General features: G+C 24.3%; 1 protein-coding gene across 3 annotated transcripts in view; it reads left to right on the top strand.

Annotated features, from left to right (window-relative positions):
- Positions 1–568: 568 nt before the first annotated feature.
- Positions 569–17,249, top strand: part of LOC129963178 (lethal(3)malignant brain tumor-like protein 1) — a 47,291-nt gene continuing 30,610 nt past the window's right edge. The window contains exons 1-4 of one of the 3 annotated variants that reach the window (XM_056077328.1): positions 569–683; positions 1,866–1,979; positions 14,586–14,893; positions 17,022–17,119. In XM_056077328.1, the coding sequence (XP_055933303.1) occupies positions 14,638–14,893; positions 17,022–17,119 (354 nt within the window). In that variant the 5' untranslated portion in view covers positions 569–683; positions 1,866–1,979; positions 14,586–14,637. Of the gene's footprint in view, positions 684–1,865; positions 1,980–11,680; positions 11,821–12,139; positions 12,252–14,585; positions 14,894–17,021; positions 17,120–17,249 lie in introns of those variants that run through there. The other 2 variants (XM_056077329.1, XM_056077330.1) reach the window with 2 other exon arrangements.

The raw sequence follows: 17,249 nt of genomic DNA, 5'->3' as shown, positions 1-17,249 counted from the left end.
CTGCTAATTTCGAAGACAATATTGGACTCTTATAAAAATGGTTCAGTTTATTTTTTTCTTTAGTTTTAGAGAGTTCTTTTTTATTTTAACCACATTATTTTTAATAATGATATGATTTATTTTGAATTAAAAAGCATTTTCAAATAGTCTAATATCAAAACTTAATTTATAGTTATGAATATTAAAATAAAATTCAAAAATCTATCTTTGAGGAAGAATTAGCTGAATATATATGATTGAATACTTTTAGAAAGTTTCTCAGTATAAAATAATGCAAATATAGAAATTAACTTTGTTCCATTAAATTCATTCAAACAAGAAAAATTAATAATTTAAAATGATATTAAATATAAAAAAAAATAGAATCATCAATCAAAATTTTGTGCCGTTTATTTTCACATGTATGTATTGTGTCAGTGGGGAAAAAATGATCGAAAGCAAGGTGGAATTCTCTCGTGGCTTCTAAACATATTCCTAGCATTAAGTGGATAGAACGAGTTGCTTGAGAATTCGGATGTCAGTTCTATTTTAGTATTCGGATTTAGATAGCGGTCAGAAACATTACTGTTTGTTATCTGCGAGTGCAGGATTTCATCAATAGGTCATTTAAAATTTATTTGATTGAATTCAAAAATTCTTTGAAGAAAAAACGCATTAGAAGTTTTAACATAGAAAGAAGCAAGGTAATAATTTTGTTTCTTTCTTTCATAAAAGTTGGATTTTATTATGTATCATATTGCGCGAAAAGCGCGTGTCTTCCTACAAAATTTTGTTAAACTTTTTTTTTTTTTTGTTTGGAATCGTCTCTTTAAGTGTACTTAATTACAATCTGCGATTGGCCGTATCATTTGTTAGTTTATTGAAAAGATTAACTTTTCACTTTGTTTTGATTGTTGAATTCAATAATCATTTACTGCAGTTTTTCTTTTATCAGCAATTGCAGTAACATAGGCCAAACAGAATATTGAAAGTAATTGCTATGTCTACAATTTCAAGCCATATTTTTAAAAGTTACGCAACTCGGATAAAAGTTTAATCCAAGTTTTTTTAAAATAAATTTTGAAAAAATAATAAATATCTTTCAAAATATTCTCTGTTCATATCACTTTATTTGAATTTTTTTTTTATGTATTATAATTTTATTGGTAGGGGCATACTTAACTTGACTTACTTTGGTTTTCATAAGAATAAATATTAACAGATGTATAATTTTTGAAATGAATACTGAGCTACCTTGAAAAATACATTATAATTTTTGTGTAAAAATTTAACATTGCTTATATTCTCTGAACATTTTATTTAAAGTTTGTCTCAACTTTCTGAGAGTACATTTTGTATATATATAAATATATATGTAGTAAAAAATATTAAATGTTTTTATTTTAAAATTTCATTGTTAAAAAGTTGTTTTGTGCTTTCTGATAATTTTTTTCTATAATTATTTTTATCAGAATTTTTTTTTCACTTTTTAAATATACATCAATAAATGTTTTCAAATATTTGATTTTCTCGTTTTTGTTGAAAAAGTATTTATATAAATAAAAAATCTTTTTTAGAAGTGGTAGTTTAATAGGAATAAATGACTGTCTTCTCTTTTTAAAATATATTTTAAATTATGTTAAAATATGTTATATTAAATCTTATCTGAATATGAAAAATCTGTTTGTAAAGCTAAAATTTTTAAGCTTTTTATAAATTTAAAAACTTTGTGAAACAAACGAGGGCTTTATTTCTCTTGCATATGATAGGCTAACAGACTTTATTGTATAATTGTAAGCAATTCTTCATGTAGATGTAATATTATTAAAAAATTTTCAAATCGATGAAACATGTAACTGTTAATTATTTCTCTTTTTTATTTTTAGTGGAATATTTCTACTAAGGAAGAATATTTTTGACAGATATTGCTGATACTCATATTGCCTTTTGGAAGATCCTTGTGAAACTCATTAATACCTTGAAAAATTGTCATCTTTGAGGTGTGTTTTCAATTTTTTATTTGCTTTTATTTTAACTACAAGAAAGCGTTTTTCATATTTCTCATCTTCAAAGATATCTTAATTTTTCCCATACATAATCTAAAGTTGGATGTAAAGTTGAATATTTGATTTAATAAAGATGATGTAAAGTTTAATGTTTGATTACATTGATATGAAGTGACTGAAAATGAGATTTAAAAATATTAACATTAAATTTCACTTAAAGCATACAGCTGCATTGTAATTCAATAGTGAGTGCCTATCAGTTTATTGATAAATCAGTTTCTAAAGAAAAAATTCCATGTATCAATTTCATCAAAGAATAACATTTCTCAATTATAGTTATCAATATTAAAAATTACATTTTTATATAATTTCTTACATGCTCATCGAAAGTTTGAGGATAATATCATCCGTGTTATTATTTGTTCATAATAAGTGTGATAGAATTCACTTTCACTAAGGCTACCTAAATGAATTTAAAGAAAAGAAAGATTTATTTAACTGGAATTATTGCAAACTAGATAAATTATTATTATTAGAAAAATTGAATTAAGTGATGATTTTATTATGATCAGTATTTAAACTGTAATTCTACTAACAGTTTTAAATTTAAAATACTTTCTTTAGCAAAAATATTTTGCAGAATGACTGATTTGTAAGCATTGTGATTGTTTTTGTGTGGCATTTTTTTTTTTCAAAATGTCTCTTTTTACTATCTACCTTTCTCTGATTTGTTTAACTATTATAATTATAATTCAGTTAATGTACTTAAGTACATTAAGTACAATATTCTTACTGTCATATTTTAACAATTTTGATTCAAAAGTTTGATAAACTAACTTCCCTGCTGTTACATGAATGAGAATTGTACATGAATGTGATAACTTTTTTTGGATATTTTTCTCTTTTTATGGAAGTAGCCAAAATTTATGCCTAATATTTTATGACATGAAGTTTTATTTGTATATTCTATATTGGATTAATGCTATTTTCATTGGTTTGAACTGATATTTATATTTTGTAAAAGAAATGGAATGACAATATTAACAAAATTTGAGCTATTAAATATATATGATAAATGACATTATTTGTTAACTGTAAAGTTTTTATTGTTCTAATTTAAAATACATTATTACCAATAATAATTTCTGTTTATCGTGAAAAAGTTTCTCTAGCTGTTTTTTTTAAGTAAAGGTTGATTGGTTGTTTAGTGTTTTTTAGCACAAGAGCCAAACTTGATAAAAATGTTCCAATCCCATATTAAAATATAAAACTATTGATACCAGTAAAATTTTTAAGATAATGGAATTAATGACACATTTAAAATATAATTAAAAAGAAATGAGAGATGTGTGATAGTTCAAAAGGAACAAACATCTAACAAAAGATAAAAAAAAAAAAAAAATGTTAAATACAGATGAAAAATGTAAGTAGCTTTTAAAATTGTTAAAATATTTGGTGAATTTGCTGAGTATTATCATCAATGCAAATATTATAGAAGGTATGAATCAAAAATTTTTAAATAAGAAAACTTTTTCTTAATAAGAATGAAGGGAGAAAATTTTTCTTCCATTTTGAAAATAATTTTTAAATAAAATTTATTTAAGATTTTTTCCTACATAAATGTTTTATATCAGTCTTAGTTTTAAAAGAATATTAACTGCCTCTGGTACACCATTTGGTGTGCTAGGTTGAGGGTTGCTAAAATTTTCAATTTTCTGTAACTTATTAATGGTTTCCTTAATGAAGTATTTTCAGATTTTGTTAAACATGTAAAACATTCTATTTTAAAACCATTCTGTTCGCTGTGCTATGCATCTTCCTAATTGTCTATCATTTCACATAAAATTTAAGCTTCGAAATTCAAGTGATTAAATTTGGACCAATACAAAAACTTTCAAGCTGTAACTATTTAAAAATGGATATACTGTAAACATTTTTCATGTTTGCTTATGCATGAAATTACATTTTGATTATTAATATAACAAAGTTTCCAAAAATTTATTAAAATCATACTTTTAAAAGAAAACTATTCATCATAGAAAAGTAAATTGTCTCTGTATACTTTTCATCATCAACCATGGAAGAAGTATCTAGCATCAAATGTCAATAATAACAATATAAGAAATTAGAGTTTCTTTGCAACTGTGAAATATATTGTTGTAAAATAAGCTTAAATAAATTTTTAAAAGTTAATTAGAATTAAATAAAAAAGAACCACTAATAAAATGGAATCATTAAAAAGACAATTTTTAAAATTTTAATATGGCCTAAATTTGTTTTGTATTAAACAAATAATATTTTTGCAACTAATGGGGAGCATCAAAGTTTTTCTTGATTTTTAATTAATTAAAATATTAAAAATATTGCTCCAATATGCACTTTTCAGCACTTCAAAATATATCTCTGCCAAACTTGATATCTGCATGTGTAACAATTTGTTCTAAAGAATATTATTACACATGCATACACATTATACTTTTTTATTAATAGGAATATATATTATTTCTACCACATTTGCTGCTCTCCAAATTGAACATAAATTTAAAAAGCTAATCGCTTATGTAAATTTTTTCCAAAACAACGAAAATTCCAGCCTTTAGCTTCTAATATGTTCATGCTTGAATTAACAATTAATCTTTGTATAGAATCTAGGGAATTAAATACTTATTTTAGTCTTTTAATGTTACAAAATTCCACACAAATTTGGTCTGGTTATATAGTTTGTTAAATCTAAATTTAATTTTAAATAAAAATTTTATAGAAGAACCTCAATTCCTCCTATTCATCAATTTCCTTAATCATTTTCATGTTGAATTATATTATTATTATTTTAATAATATTTATATAAGTCTGATAAAAGAATAGCTATATATAAATCTGAATATTAAGAAAAAAGGCTGATATTGTATTTAAGACTGTGAAAAATTGTGTATATTATAGATTAGCCACTCTTTGTGACCAATTGGTTCACCAGAATTAAAGATTGCTTGAAGTTACAATTAAATATTTTATGTAACTCAGTCTTAATGGTTTCCTCAGCAGAATAATTTGAAAAAATTTTGATAAGCATTTAGCTCATACCATTTTAGTGTGAGTACTTATTATTTATCCATATATATTCATTTTGCTTTGCATTTCCCTAATTTGCTATCTATAACTTTATACATCTACTTATAATACAGGAATGAGTAGCAATATTTAAAATTAAGTGCATTAAAAATTATTGATTGATTCCGAAGTTAAACCTTAATTGCAAGTCCAACAAAATTTCAAAATAGTTATTGAAAGCATACTATATACTAAAACTTATTCCTTGAAGCCAGGATGAAATATTAATAGCAACAGTATACATGAATTTCACCATAAATATTAAATATAAAAATGAAAGTACATATAAATAGTTTTAAAAATTTATTAAAAGTAGAAAAAAAAAATTATACAGCAAAAAATAAAAAGGAGGAAAATAATATTATTGAAAAGATAAATTTTAAAATTTTATGATCAGGTAGAAATTATTTTTATGTATAATATATTAGAAGTTATTGCAGAAAAATACTAATATTTCACCTAATTAACATTTCAAAAAAAAAATGCTCCAAGGTACCCATTTTTACTTAAAAGTATATAAATGCCAAGGTTGATAGTTCTTGGTCAAAGAGATTAGCTTTTGAGCATCTGAATTCATACAGACATATTCACTTTTTATTACTGATAGAAAGAAAAAAAGAAAACAAAAGTCTTAACTTTAAAATTTCACTACTATATAATTTTTAGGCTACTGTTAAAAATTTGATGGTATAAATAATTTGCCTACCACAAATAAAAAACATGCTAGGTATATAAAGTTGCCAGTTGATACTAAAAGTCATAAAAAATTGTTGACAAGTCATTTTAATGTTCTTAAATCTTTGTTTTTAAATTTAATATAATTGTCTAAGTATGGAAAATTTTGTATTTATGCAAAATTACTCCATTCTAATTTTGACCTCTGATATATCTATCTGACCCTTATCTATGTAGGATAAAAAATTTTTAGAATTATTGATTTTATTTTGCATGTTAACATTGTTCAGAATCTAATGATTCTTTTTAAAAAATTCTGCCCTCTATTGTGAAAACTTAATATTATCATATGATTGTAGCAGTAAGTTGAGTAATCAATAACAATTACTTGGATATCTAAATATTTTTAATTAAAAATGAGTCTGAAGCATTTAATCTGTCATATAATTTAAATTTTTAATCACATTTAAATTATAATCATTTGGTAGCCTTAAGTTAGAAGAAAAAAAGTGCATAAAAATGCATTTAGATAAAATAATATTTAAAAAAAAATATCCATATGGAAGTATGTTTTTGATGAATTGGCCTAGCTTGTAAATTTCTATGATATAATTATATTACAAGATATAAACATATATATTGATATAAAACAGATAATACCTGAATTTGTCTTTATGTCTTTTATAAAAAATTTCCCCAAAACTGCGAACAGTAGCAGTATGAAATTAGCATATGTCATTCACGCTCCATTAGTAAGTCAGCTTTTCAGTTTTTAATATTCAAAAGTAATTATCTTTAAAGATTTTAATTTAGTTGTGGAAAAGTTTAAGACCAATTTTTAAATGAAAATAATCACATTTGGAATTTACACTCAAACTTAATCAAAGATGTAGTGTTCTCTATGTAATAGAACTTTTCAGATAATTAACCAAAATTTATTTCTGTAGAAAAATAAAAGAAATGCTATATATGTTGTGATTTATTTAAAAAAACCCTTCAATTCTTGGATTTTCAGGTTAAACATGCCCATAATTCTTGAACATCTGCATGAAATTCAATCAGTTTAAAAAATGAAAAAAATTAAATAACTATAATGGAAATTTGAAGCCTGATACCATTTAAATTTCAACACGGTAGTGCCATACTATCTATTAAGAGCAGTTTTATAATTAAAAATATCTTTAAAAATTTCCTAGAAGTAATAATTTTGTTATATCTTTGTTTATACAAATATATATTTCAAAATTAACAAATGATGTATTAAAAAGATTTTATTTCATAGATCCTATAGAGATTTTATGTTTAAGTATTTGTAGCTATTGAAAATTGAGTACTAAGTTATACAAAGGGGCATTACATTAGAAAAGAATGAATTAGTTTAAAGATATATATGCCAGCCTTTTTTGCACTATGTGCTATTTTATAATTTTAACTTGCATTTATGATGCAAATTATTTAATTGTGATGGAGTTCTTTGTTCTTTTGTTCAGATTTTAGATTGGAATTAAAACTTATCCTTCGAATATTATAAAAACTGAAAAAAAATAATTTAATAATAAAAATAATTTAGTTTTTTTTGTTGGTTCTAAGAAATTATAAATTAGAACACAATTTTTAGAAAATACATTTTTAGTATTATTTTATTTATATTTTTAGATTTATTTTTAGTATAAAGAATGCAATTAAAGTGCATTTTATAGATGGAATTACAACGAAGAAAGGACTAGTGCTGTTTTGATATTAACTCTGGTTTCTTAAATATTGACTTTAAAAAAACAACAATTAGTAAATACATGTTGTGGGATTGAGAATAGTGACAATCCCACAACATGTTCCTTATGTTCATATTTTCAAATGTTTTCTAAATTTTGTCTGTCCATCCTCTTTTTTGAGATAAATCTAAGTTATTGAAATTTTGTAAGTAAGAACACTTCCTTTGGAATAAGCAATTTGAGATAAAATCAACTCTTAGAAATCAAAAAAGGAGTTCCTTCTTGTTACCTACTTTGATAAACTGGTAGATACCACTTTTCAGGAATTAAAACATAAAAGCAGAACCTGAAAGAAAAAATTCTTGCCTTGTCAAAATTTCAGTTTTAGATTTATCAAAACTTTTTCCTTCGTTATTAAACAGTCAGTTAACATGTTAAATATAGCTGATATTGCATTAATGCCTTTTCAGATTTTATAAATAATGTTGATAGAGATAATATTTTTCTTCATATCTTGTTTTATGTGAGAAAAATCAGTTTTTTATAATTTGTCGAGAGACAGCAGTGAAGTATTGTGAATATCTGCTCTATATGAAATTAGAAAAAGAATTGTAGAAAATTGTTATATGTTGATAAAATCTGAATGTTTAAAATTGTGCACACTATAGTGAGATTAGAAATCTGAGGTTTCCCAAAATTAAAAATAACTAATATCTTATTATAAGTTATTAATTAGATGTTATGTTATTCAGTCATTAATAATTCAGTTGGTTGAAAATCTTTTATTTTTCAATTCTCCTCATTACATCTCAGCATCTATTAGTCCTGTAGATTGGTGTCATTATGAAATATTAAGTTTTTCAACATAGATTTTGCCATTCAAATATATACATTTATGATACCTTTCTTTTTAACTTTGAAAATATTCTTAAGCAATACATTATATAATTACAGACATATTATTTATATTCACCAAATAACAACTCACAATATGAATATAAATTAATGACATATATAATGATTTAATTAATTTGGTTACTTTATATTTCGATCTGATATTGTAGTGACATATATTTGTGCATTTATAATTTTGCAGTAAATTAGAAATAGCAAGAGAATGCTCAGTAACAACTGCCAAACCAGTTTATAAATGCCCAGTATATACTGCTATCATAACCTTGGTGATCTTATTTTTGACAATTTGAATAACTTTTTGATTTTAATTAAGATCCTTCTATCTATACATTTAGAACAATATTATCAGTTGGTTTGAGCTCAATTAGCATTTTTGATGATTTGTCATAATAATAATGTTTTTGAATTTGTCTTGGTCAGCCACTTACTAAGTAATCTCATTGCTGCGCTGTTACTTTATTCACCTATTATATCTGGAGGTTAAGAACCTTGAGCTCAAGCATTCTGTGACACTCCTCTTAATAGATAGATGCTGATATCTTTCAAAAGTTCAAGATTAAGGAGTTTATTATTAATGTGTAATTAGATTGCAATCTAGCAAACTAATAGGTAGATTGTGATCATTCTCAAAGACATTTTTGAAAATTATTTTGCTTATGCCAGTTGTCTTTTCTGCCATTCCATTGTTTTGTATATTATGAAGACTTGGAGAAACAATTTCAATTCCTCTTTTTCTCCTCCTTAGTAATTGTGTGGAGTGCAATCTCCCTCTTTTTCAAAAATGCTAAATTGGTAAATATTAAAAGGTACATTATCACAGATTATTGTTTCAGGAATGCCAAATCTGGCAAATGCTACTTCTAACTTATAAATAACTGTTTCACCATTTTTTATTGTTAATTTTAACTATCTCTATCCATTTTAAAAAGTGACACCATGGAATATTATTCTGTGCTCTCTAAACTGGATGCTATGTTTTCAGTCATTAATAATTCAGTAGGTTGGAAATCTTTTATTGTCCAACTCTTCTCATAACATCTCGACATCTATTATTTACATAAACCATTGGCATTCTATATTAATAAATTTTTCGTATAAAGATATTGGCATTTACATATATGTATGTAAATATATTAAAATAACCACTTTTTAATTTTTTTTTAACTAATGGTGACTTGTTGAAAATTTAGTTGAAATGTAGTGAAACTGTGAATTTTGTATCCTGGATTGAAAAACATATTTATCATTTCAATATATGGGTTTTGTTATCATTATCATTATTTTATGTTGTGAGGATTATTAGAATAGAGTACTGGAAAGACTCCTGCCTTTTCAATATCTAAATAGAATAGTTCTTTTGGAAACATTACTGTTTTACTGACTGAAAAATTAATTTTCATGAATTGGGAAAAGAAGGAAAGAGATCTGCTTGTTTTCCCAGTATTTGAATTTGATATGTAATTTCAATTTTTTTTTGTTCAGATATGTTAATACACAATTATTTTTATAGAAATAAAATATTTAAAACCCATTATGCATCATCATATTTTAATCTTGTAAGCGAATCTAAATGTCAACAAATCAAGAGCCATTTAACGGACAGTGCAAATAATTGTAAGGAGAGTTGGAGTAGGTGTTGTAAACTGAGTTTAAAACTCCTGGAACAAGCTTGTATATGAAAATTTGAAAGCTATGATGATTAAATTCTATGGATTATTTTTTTAAACTTTATATTCTAATATCTCTTCATATTACATTTAAATAAGCAACCTTTTGAGAAATAAGATTTGTATACATAAATAATGAGTTTCTGACTAAGAGTTTAGGGATTATGTGGATTTGGAGATAAAATATTTTATAGAATCATTTATGAATGTTTTACTTTTATCTATAGTGTATGCATAGATTCTTATTTGCAGTTTTTATTTCTTAACTGCTCCTTATTATATTCTGTATGGAAATTTAAAAGTTCTGCCTGTTAGCTATCATTTTTTTTGCTCCAATATTTTTACATACAAAACAAAAGGCAATCTTATTATTTAGTCATTAAAAATATACTGCAAAATTATATAAAAGGCAAAGAATATTAAATAAAGAAATTTCAAGAAAATTATATTTATTGTTAGTTTTGAGTTTCTTGATTTAGTATTTTTATCAAATCTTATGAAAGTATTGGAATTTAACTTAATGAAATTGTTGATGAACAAAATAATTATTTCCATTTAGTTTTATATAATATTCCTGTAAATTCAAGTTTCTCTGCTTGGCTTAAAGTAACAAACTTTTCTTTTTAAAGATTGGTTAACTTTATTATTATCTAAATTAATTATAAGTATTGATATTCATTAAAATTTAATTGAAAATTAGGAAATTAACTCCAAATTTCAATATATTGTTTGCTTTTATTTTTCAAATAACATTGCATTATGTATGAATTTTTGTTTAAAATTTCGGCTTTAAATTTGTAAGAATTAAAAAAAAAATTGTATTATTTAAGTGCAGAATTATTTTCATATTCAAGTATGTAAATTTTTCACCATCTTTACTGTAAAAGAAAGAAAAATAAGACACTTTTTAACTTTGATTATTTATCTGAATGTTTCTTTAGCTATTCTTTTGAAAAGAACAAGTGAATAAATTTGTTGTTTCAAAACATATGTAAATATATTTTTCTTTTACTAATTTATTTGTATAATTTTAATGACGTAAGTTTCTTTTTTCCACAAATTAAAATCAAGCCTCATTTCTCAAATTTATGTATTAAATTTGTGATTGCTTAATTTCCTTAGAAATATATTGTTTTTACACTATCTTTATTTACGAAATAATTATTTTTATTCTAAAATTTAGCGAGTGTTTTTTGTATATAGTTAAATATTGAATTAAAAAATAAGTTGGAATAATAATAATAAAAAAAAGGTAGAATATTGTAGCAAATGTTCTAATCAAATGTAGTTACTTTTTCTCGTTTGCATTATGAATATTATTAACTTGCCCGAATTGTGATTTGCTTGTTTGGCTTGAATATTAAAATGTCCCATCCTATCTGAAGTTATATATATCAGTAGCAACTAAAACAATGAAAATTTTAAGTGTAGTTAAATCGTGTAGTATTTCTATTTAAGAAGTTCTTGTTTATTCCCCCCCCCCCCCCTTTTTGGAAAACGGCATTTTAGGCAAGCGAACTCTATGGTTACCATAAAATACGTCGCGCAGCGATTTTTTTTGAAGTTTTTGTTTTTCTAGCAACCAATCATAAGCAGGCAGGGATTGGCGCCGGTGGATAGAATGGAGCCGGCGCACAGGAAAATAAAATGGCGGACATTCTGTGTATAGAACAGCACAGTGTTATGAAACGTTCTATAATAAATCTTTTTTTAAAATCTGCGAATAAATATAGGAAAAAGTAATGTTTGAGAGGGAAGGTAAGTGTTCAAAGAGACTTTATTTTTCGACATTGTTAATTCTCAGAAATAAATATCTGTTGGCTTCTGAACTTTCGGACCATGTTAGTGGTTGCTAAACGTAATTACTCTCAAATATGTTTTTCAAAGCTATGATCTAAATTTATGTGAAATTTTTTTTGTAATAATAAGATTGAATTTTCGATCGATTTTTTTTGCTGAAAATATGGAAATTTAGAATATATATTTAACATGTGGAGAAGTAACCATCCTGAATACCACGTGACCTTGCCGAATTTTGCGCGACGCGTAAGAATGCGAATTGTGTGATAAATACAAAATTTTTTTAGCCTTGAATTTTTTTTATTTTGATGACAGAAAAAAAATAGAATTTATTATTGTATGTATTATAAGCAAAAAATTATTAACATATTTTCGCTACTGATGAAGAGGTATGTTTTATTAAAAGTTATCATTAGTTTTCATCATGATTGAGTCTTTGCGCCAACTATCGTTTTTTTATTCATAATCTTAGTACGGTCGTTACAGATTTCATCGTTTTTCATTAAATACTTTTTGCAATTTTTCCTGTATCATTTATTTAAACAATATAAATTTTGTCATTTTGTTTTAATTGTGAAATTCGTATTTCTTTTTTTCAGTTAAAGCTATTTAATTTTCATGTTACATGGTATTTTTTAAGAAAAAACTTATTTGGGAAATTAAAAAAAAAAGAAAAGATATTGCATCTTACATTTTGCTCATATAGTTCTTTTTTTTTGCGGTCATTTTTGGGATTTAAATAGAACAATTATTTATTAAATGAATGTTTAATATTTATTTCTTTAAAAAAATTGACAGAATTCCATATACTTTTTTGCTCTTGATGAAATTATACAGTTATCTCTTAAAATAATGGAGACTATTTATTGTAATAAGGAACTTTGATTGTAAAAATAAAAATACTTTAAATATTTTTTTAAATGTTGTTAAACTTTTAATGTTTGTTACTGTAGGTTATTGGACAAATGTGTCTGTTGAATATTAAGTGAGCTGTTTGTTTGCAATGTTCCTTTTTTTCTGTTTGATTTTCTGTTTAAGCCCATTACATATTTAGATTATTTAATAATTTTTAAAAGAATTAATTATTTTTTCACCTAAATACAGGCATTTCTATTTCTTGATAAAATCTAAACTTATTTTATGCCTTTTATTAATATGTAGTTGTGTATTAATTACGCAGTTAATTTTGTTAATTATATATATTGTCTATATAAGTATCTAAATATAATGTTTGTAAATTGAACTATTTATTATCAACAGTCACTTTATAGTTAAATAGGTTATACATTAATTGTGAGCTTGTAATTAATGTTCCCATTTAATTTTCTAAAATTTATCTTAAAATTCATGTCATTTGGAAGGAAAGTTCCATTTTCATCTTGTTGATATTTATGTTCGATATATGAATGAATGAAACTCCATTTTATATAATTAGAAATAAATTTTATTAATCAAAGAACATTCATATTTCCAAATTATTATTTTAATTTTTTAATAAACCATTAAAATATCTAATTCCATTTAAATTTTAAAAATTTACAGATAAGTATGGAATAAAATTAGCCAAAAATTTATCAAATATTGCAGTATTTTTTAAAGGAGTAGCATATCAATTTAACTGAAATGATACTATAGAAATATCAATAAATTCTGTAATACAGAATACTGTTTTTAAAATTTATAATAGAAAATGGACTAAAAACCTATTTTTTATTGAACAATATAAATACCTGTAGATTTTCTTAAAAGCTATTATGCTGACTTTTTTTCTTCTTTTTTCTAAATTATAGATGGTGATAATTGTATTTGCTAAAAAAAATCAAGCAGATAATATGGGTGTACTCATTGTATTTTTTATTAGTAATGTTTTGTTTATTTATTTTCAGGCAGTAAATTTACATGTTGTTTAGAAATAAATATAAGCTATCTATTGTAGAAGTTTTTGGGTCTATAAGTAAATAAAGTAATATAAGTTTAAAAAGTTTCACAAACAATACATTTTGTGCTTTTATTTATTTACAAGTTTCCTTTTTCTGTTGCTAAAACTCTTTAAATTTAAAAATGCTTTGATCTTACGTACTAAGTAATGCTTTGTTATCGAAATAAAATCTGAATCACTGCTAAAACATTTATTATCTTAACATGATTGGATTTATAGGACCAATTTTTTTCATATATTCCATTACATCTCTATTCATAAAATTTTTAACATTTTACTTTAATGAAAAATCTTTACATTTTAAAATGACGATGATGCTTCTGGTTTAGAAATTATCTATTTTTCTTAATTTGAATTTATGATGACTATTGAAGTTCTAATAATAATGTTAATGTTTAATTGAAGTTCTAATAATAATGTTTATAAATAGCCAATACAAATTTTGCATTGGCTAATTATAAAGCAAGATCCACTTTTGATAGTTTGTAAGTGGTGAAAATAATTGAATACATATAAGATATTTTATGAATTCACTAATTGTGTTGCTTCTATACATTTTTCTTTCTTATAGAATATGCATAATGTAATCAATAATTAACAATTTACTTTTCAAATTCATTATGTTTTTTTTTAATACGAAGTAATTTTTATGTGAAAAAAATTAATCCTTTTCACATAATTGTGATATTGTTTGATTTTTTCATGAAATATTTGTATGAAAATTTTTTCTGATATTATGTACTAGGTAAGTATCAAATTTTTCATAGGTATTTTACTTTCTTAGGCTTGTTCAACCTTATCTGATGTGTGAAATAAGCATTTAGCCCTGCAATGCTATGGCACTTGCGGCTCCAACGTCATCTGTTGCGACTACTTCTGCTTCATGTTTATCATCACCACAATTGCCTTTAATCAGGTTACATGAAACTGTGGCCAAAATAAATATGCCAACTGCTATCAATCAGAATTCTTCCTCAGCTGTGTCAAGTGAACCTGTGTACAACTTAACTATCAGTAATGGTGAAATTATCCACACATCCGGAACAAGTACAATTCCCAAGATTGCAGTTCCGCCAGTTGCTACTCTAGCAGGTACTGCTTTTAAAACGTCTTAAAAATCATTTGTATTAACTCCTGAATACAATTGAAAAAGATAATTTGAAGAAAATGATTTTTTTATAAACCTAATTTTAAAATATTATTATTATTAAATTTATGGTCCAGTTCATTAAGACAAAAGAAATGAATTGTTTCAGAGTTAGAAATGATTTCTAATATAATAAGCAATAACAAAGATTATTTAAATTTATCGTATAAAAATTAGTCTCTGGTGGTTATTAAAATATAAACAAGCATAATATTTGTTCCTTGCTTTTATTATTGACAGAGATCTGCAAAATTCTCTAAGCTTTAAAAAGGCATATGTTAAAATCTACTAACGCAATTACTGTTATTACAAATTTGATTGATATTCATAATGTTCAAATATAAACTAATGTCTTGGTATGATAGTTTTGATGCAATAAATTTTGAAAAACGTTTCTCATTTTATAAAATACATAAGGACTAACTCATAAGAAAAGTGACTTTCTTTCCATATTCCACTTTTATTTTTCACATGCATATTTCTTGTATTTTAAAATGTTTGTTTAATGCAATAATATCAGGATTGGCCTTTGACAAAATTTTGTTAATTACTTTCATTTTATTAGAGTTGGCAAAGAAAGATTTTAGCATTTTTGAAATCTAGTTGTTTAGTAAAAGTTCTTCTTTCTTAACAATTTGTTTAAGTAATATTTGTGTTTTAATTAAATTTCTTATTTTCAAAAACAAAATAATCCTTTTAAAGAATCATCTGGTGTTGTAGAAGAATATGAAATCTATCTTCATTTTAAAGTTTATCTTACTATGACTAAAAAAAAATTTCTATAGGCAATAGATTTACAAATATTATCCAAACAAAGACAATTTTGGGGATGAGAATTTTATTAATGTGATCTAGTGATCAAAGTAATAATAATAATGAAATGAAATATTACTTTCTCCTATAGATAAAAATGGTGTTTGCCTTTCTTATCCATTGTATCTGCCCCTTTCATTTATGAGGTGTTACCTCTTTCAAGGTTGGGGCATTATTTTATATTATCTTCACTATTAAAGTACATATTAAGTTGTATGATATGTTTTTGCCAGTCTTGAAATGAAATCTTTTAAAGAAAAACTAAATTGAAAGGGAATGCAAAGCCATTTTTTGGTTTTCTTTATGAAGTTGAGTTTACTGCATAGGAAAACTTTACTACAGTTGATGATAGTCAGTAGTCATAACTCAGTGCAGTTGATGCAAATGTATCATAATTGAAGGAATTACAGAATTTGTTCTAATGTTTACTTTTTTGTTATTTTTTTTATCTATATTTGTTTCTATTTAACAATAATAATTGCAAATTTGTTAAAAAAACATTGCAAATTTCAACTGCTTGCTAGCTTATTATTCTTTAAAGTTAAATTATCAGTTATTTCATCATAATTAGTATTACTAATTTTTTTTAATGGCACATCTTTTTTTTCATTTAAATAATAAACTAGTATTTATGTGCTAGTTTTGATTTTTTTTTTTTTTTTTTTTCAAAATGTAATGATTTTAGAAATTGTTGAGGCATTATACTTAAATCGCATGTTAGTGTATGGCGAACTTACTGAAATGGTATCTTGAGCATCTAGAACTGGCATTTCAGAAAATGAGTTTTTATCAATTGTGTGAGATAATGGAGAATTTTGGCAATTTAATATTAAAAAAAAATCATTGGTTTAAAGTTGGAAAAAATTTTATAAAAAGGATTTTAGTTTATATCAATTTGGTAAGAATAAATTGCAATAATTATTTTTCAGTATATAACTTTTTTCTAAAATACACTTCTGAATATTTTTTAAAAATCTTTTCCTTTTTATTCCCACTGGCTTTGTGGTTAGATTTTGAACTATGAGGTGGTAATTTGATATCCAGTTCTGCACATAATCCTAGTGCTTATAGTCATATTGAGTGTTAGATTTTTTTAGAGTTAAAAGATTTTTATTTTGGTATGGAGTGAAAGCTTGGTGAAGATTTTTCATGGTATATTGTGTCTATATTTTAAAGTTATTTCTCCAAAGACATTTGTGCTTCTTACAAAAGAATCTATTTCAATTTAATCTAGTTAAACATATATATTTTTTTCTGCAGTTTCCAGAGATTTCAAGGCTGATCCGGTAACAACAACTAGTCAAAAACCAATTATTGTTACTGTGTCTGGAATGCCTGGAATGACCGCTGGAAAGCATGTAAGTATTTGTTTTTTTATGTGTTGTTTATGTTGCAAACTTCTCTAAATTACATTGTAACATAAAAAATTAATAATACATTGAAGTAATCAAAAATAAAATTTTAGGATTTTTTTTGCAATAATTTCTA

Source organism: Argiope bruennichi, chromosome 3, assembly GCF_947563725.1.
Source record: "Argiope bruennichi chromosome 3, qqArgBrue1.1, whole genome shotgun sequence".
Classification (NCBI taxonomy): domain Eukaryota; kingdom Metazoa; phylum Arthropoda; class Arachnida; order Araneae; family Araneidae; genus Argiope; species Argiope bruennichi.
The sequence above is the reverse complement of the archived record's forward strand: the minus strand, read 5'-3'. Positions and strand labels throughout refer to the sequence as shown.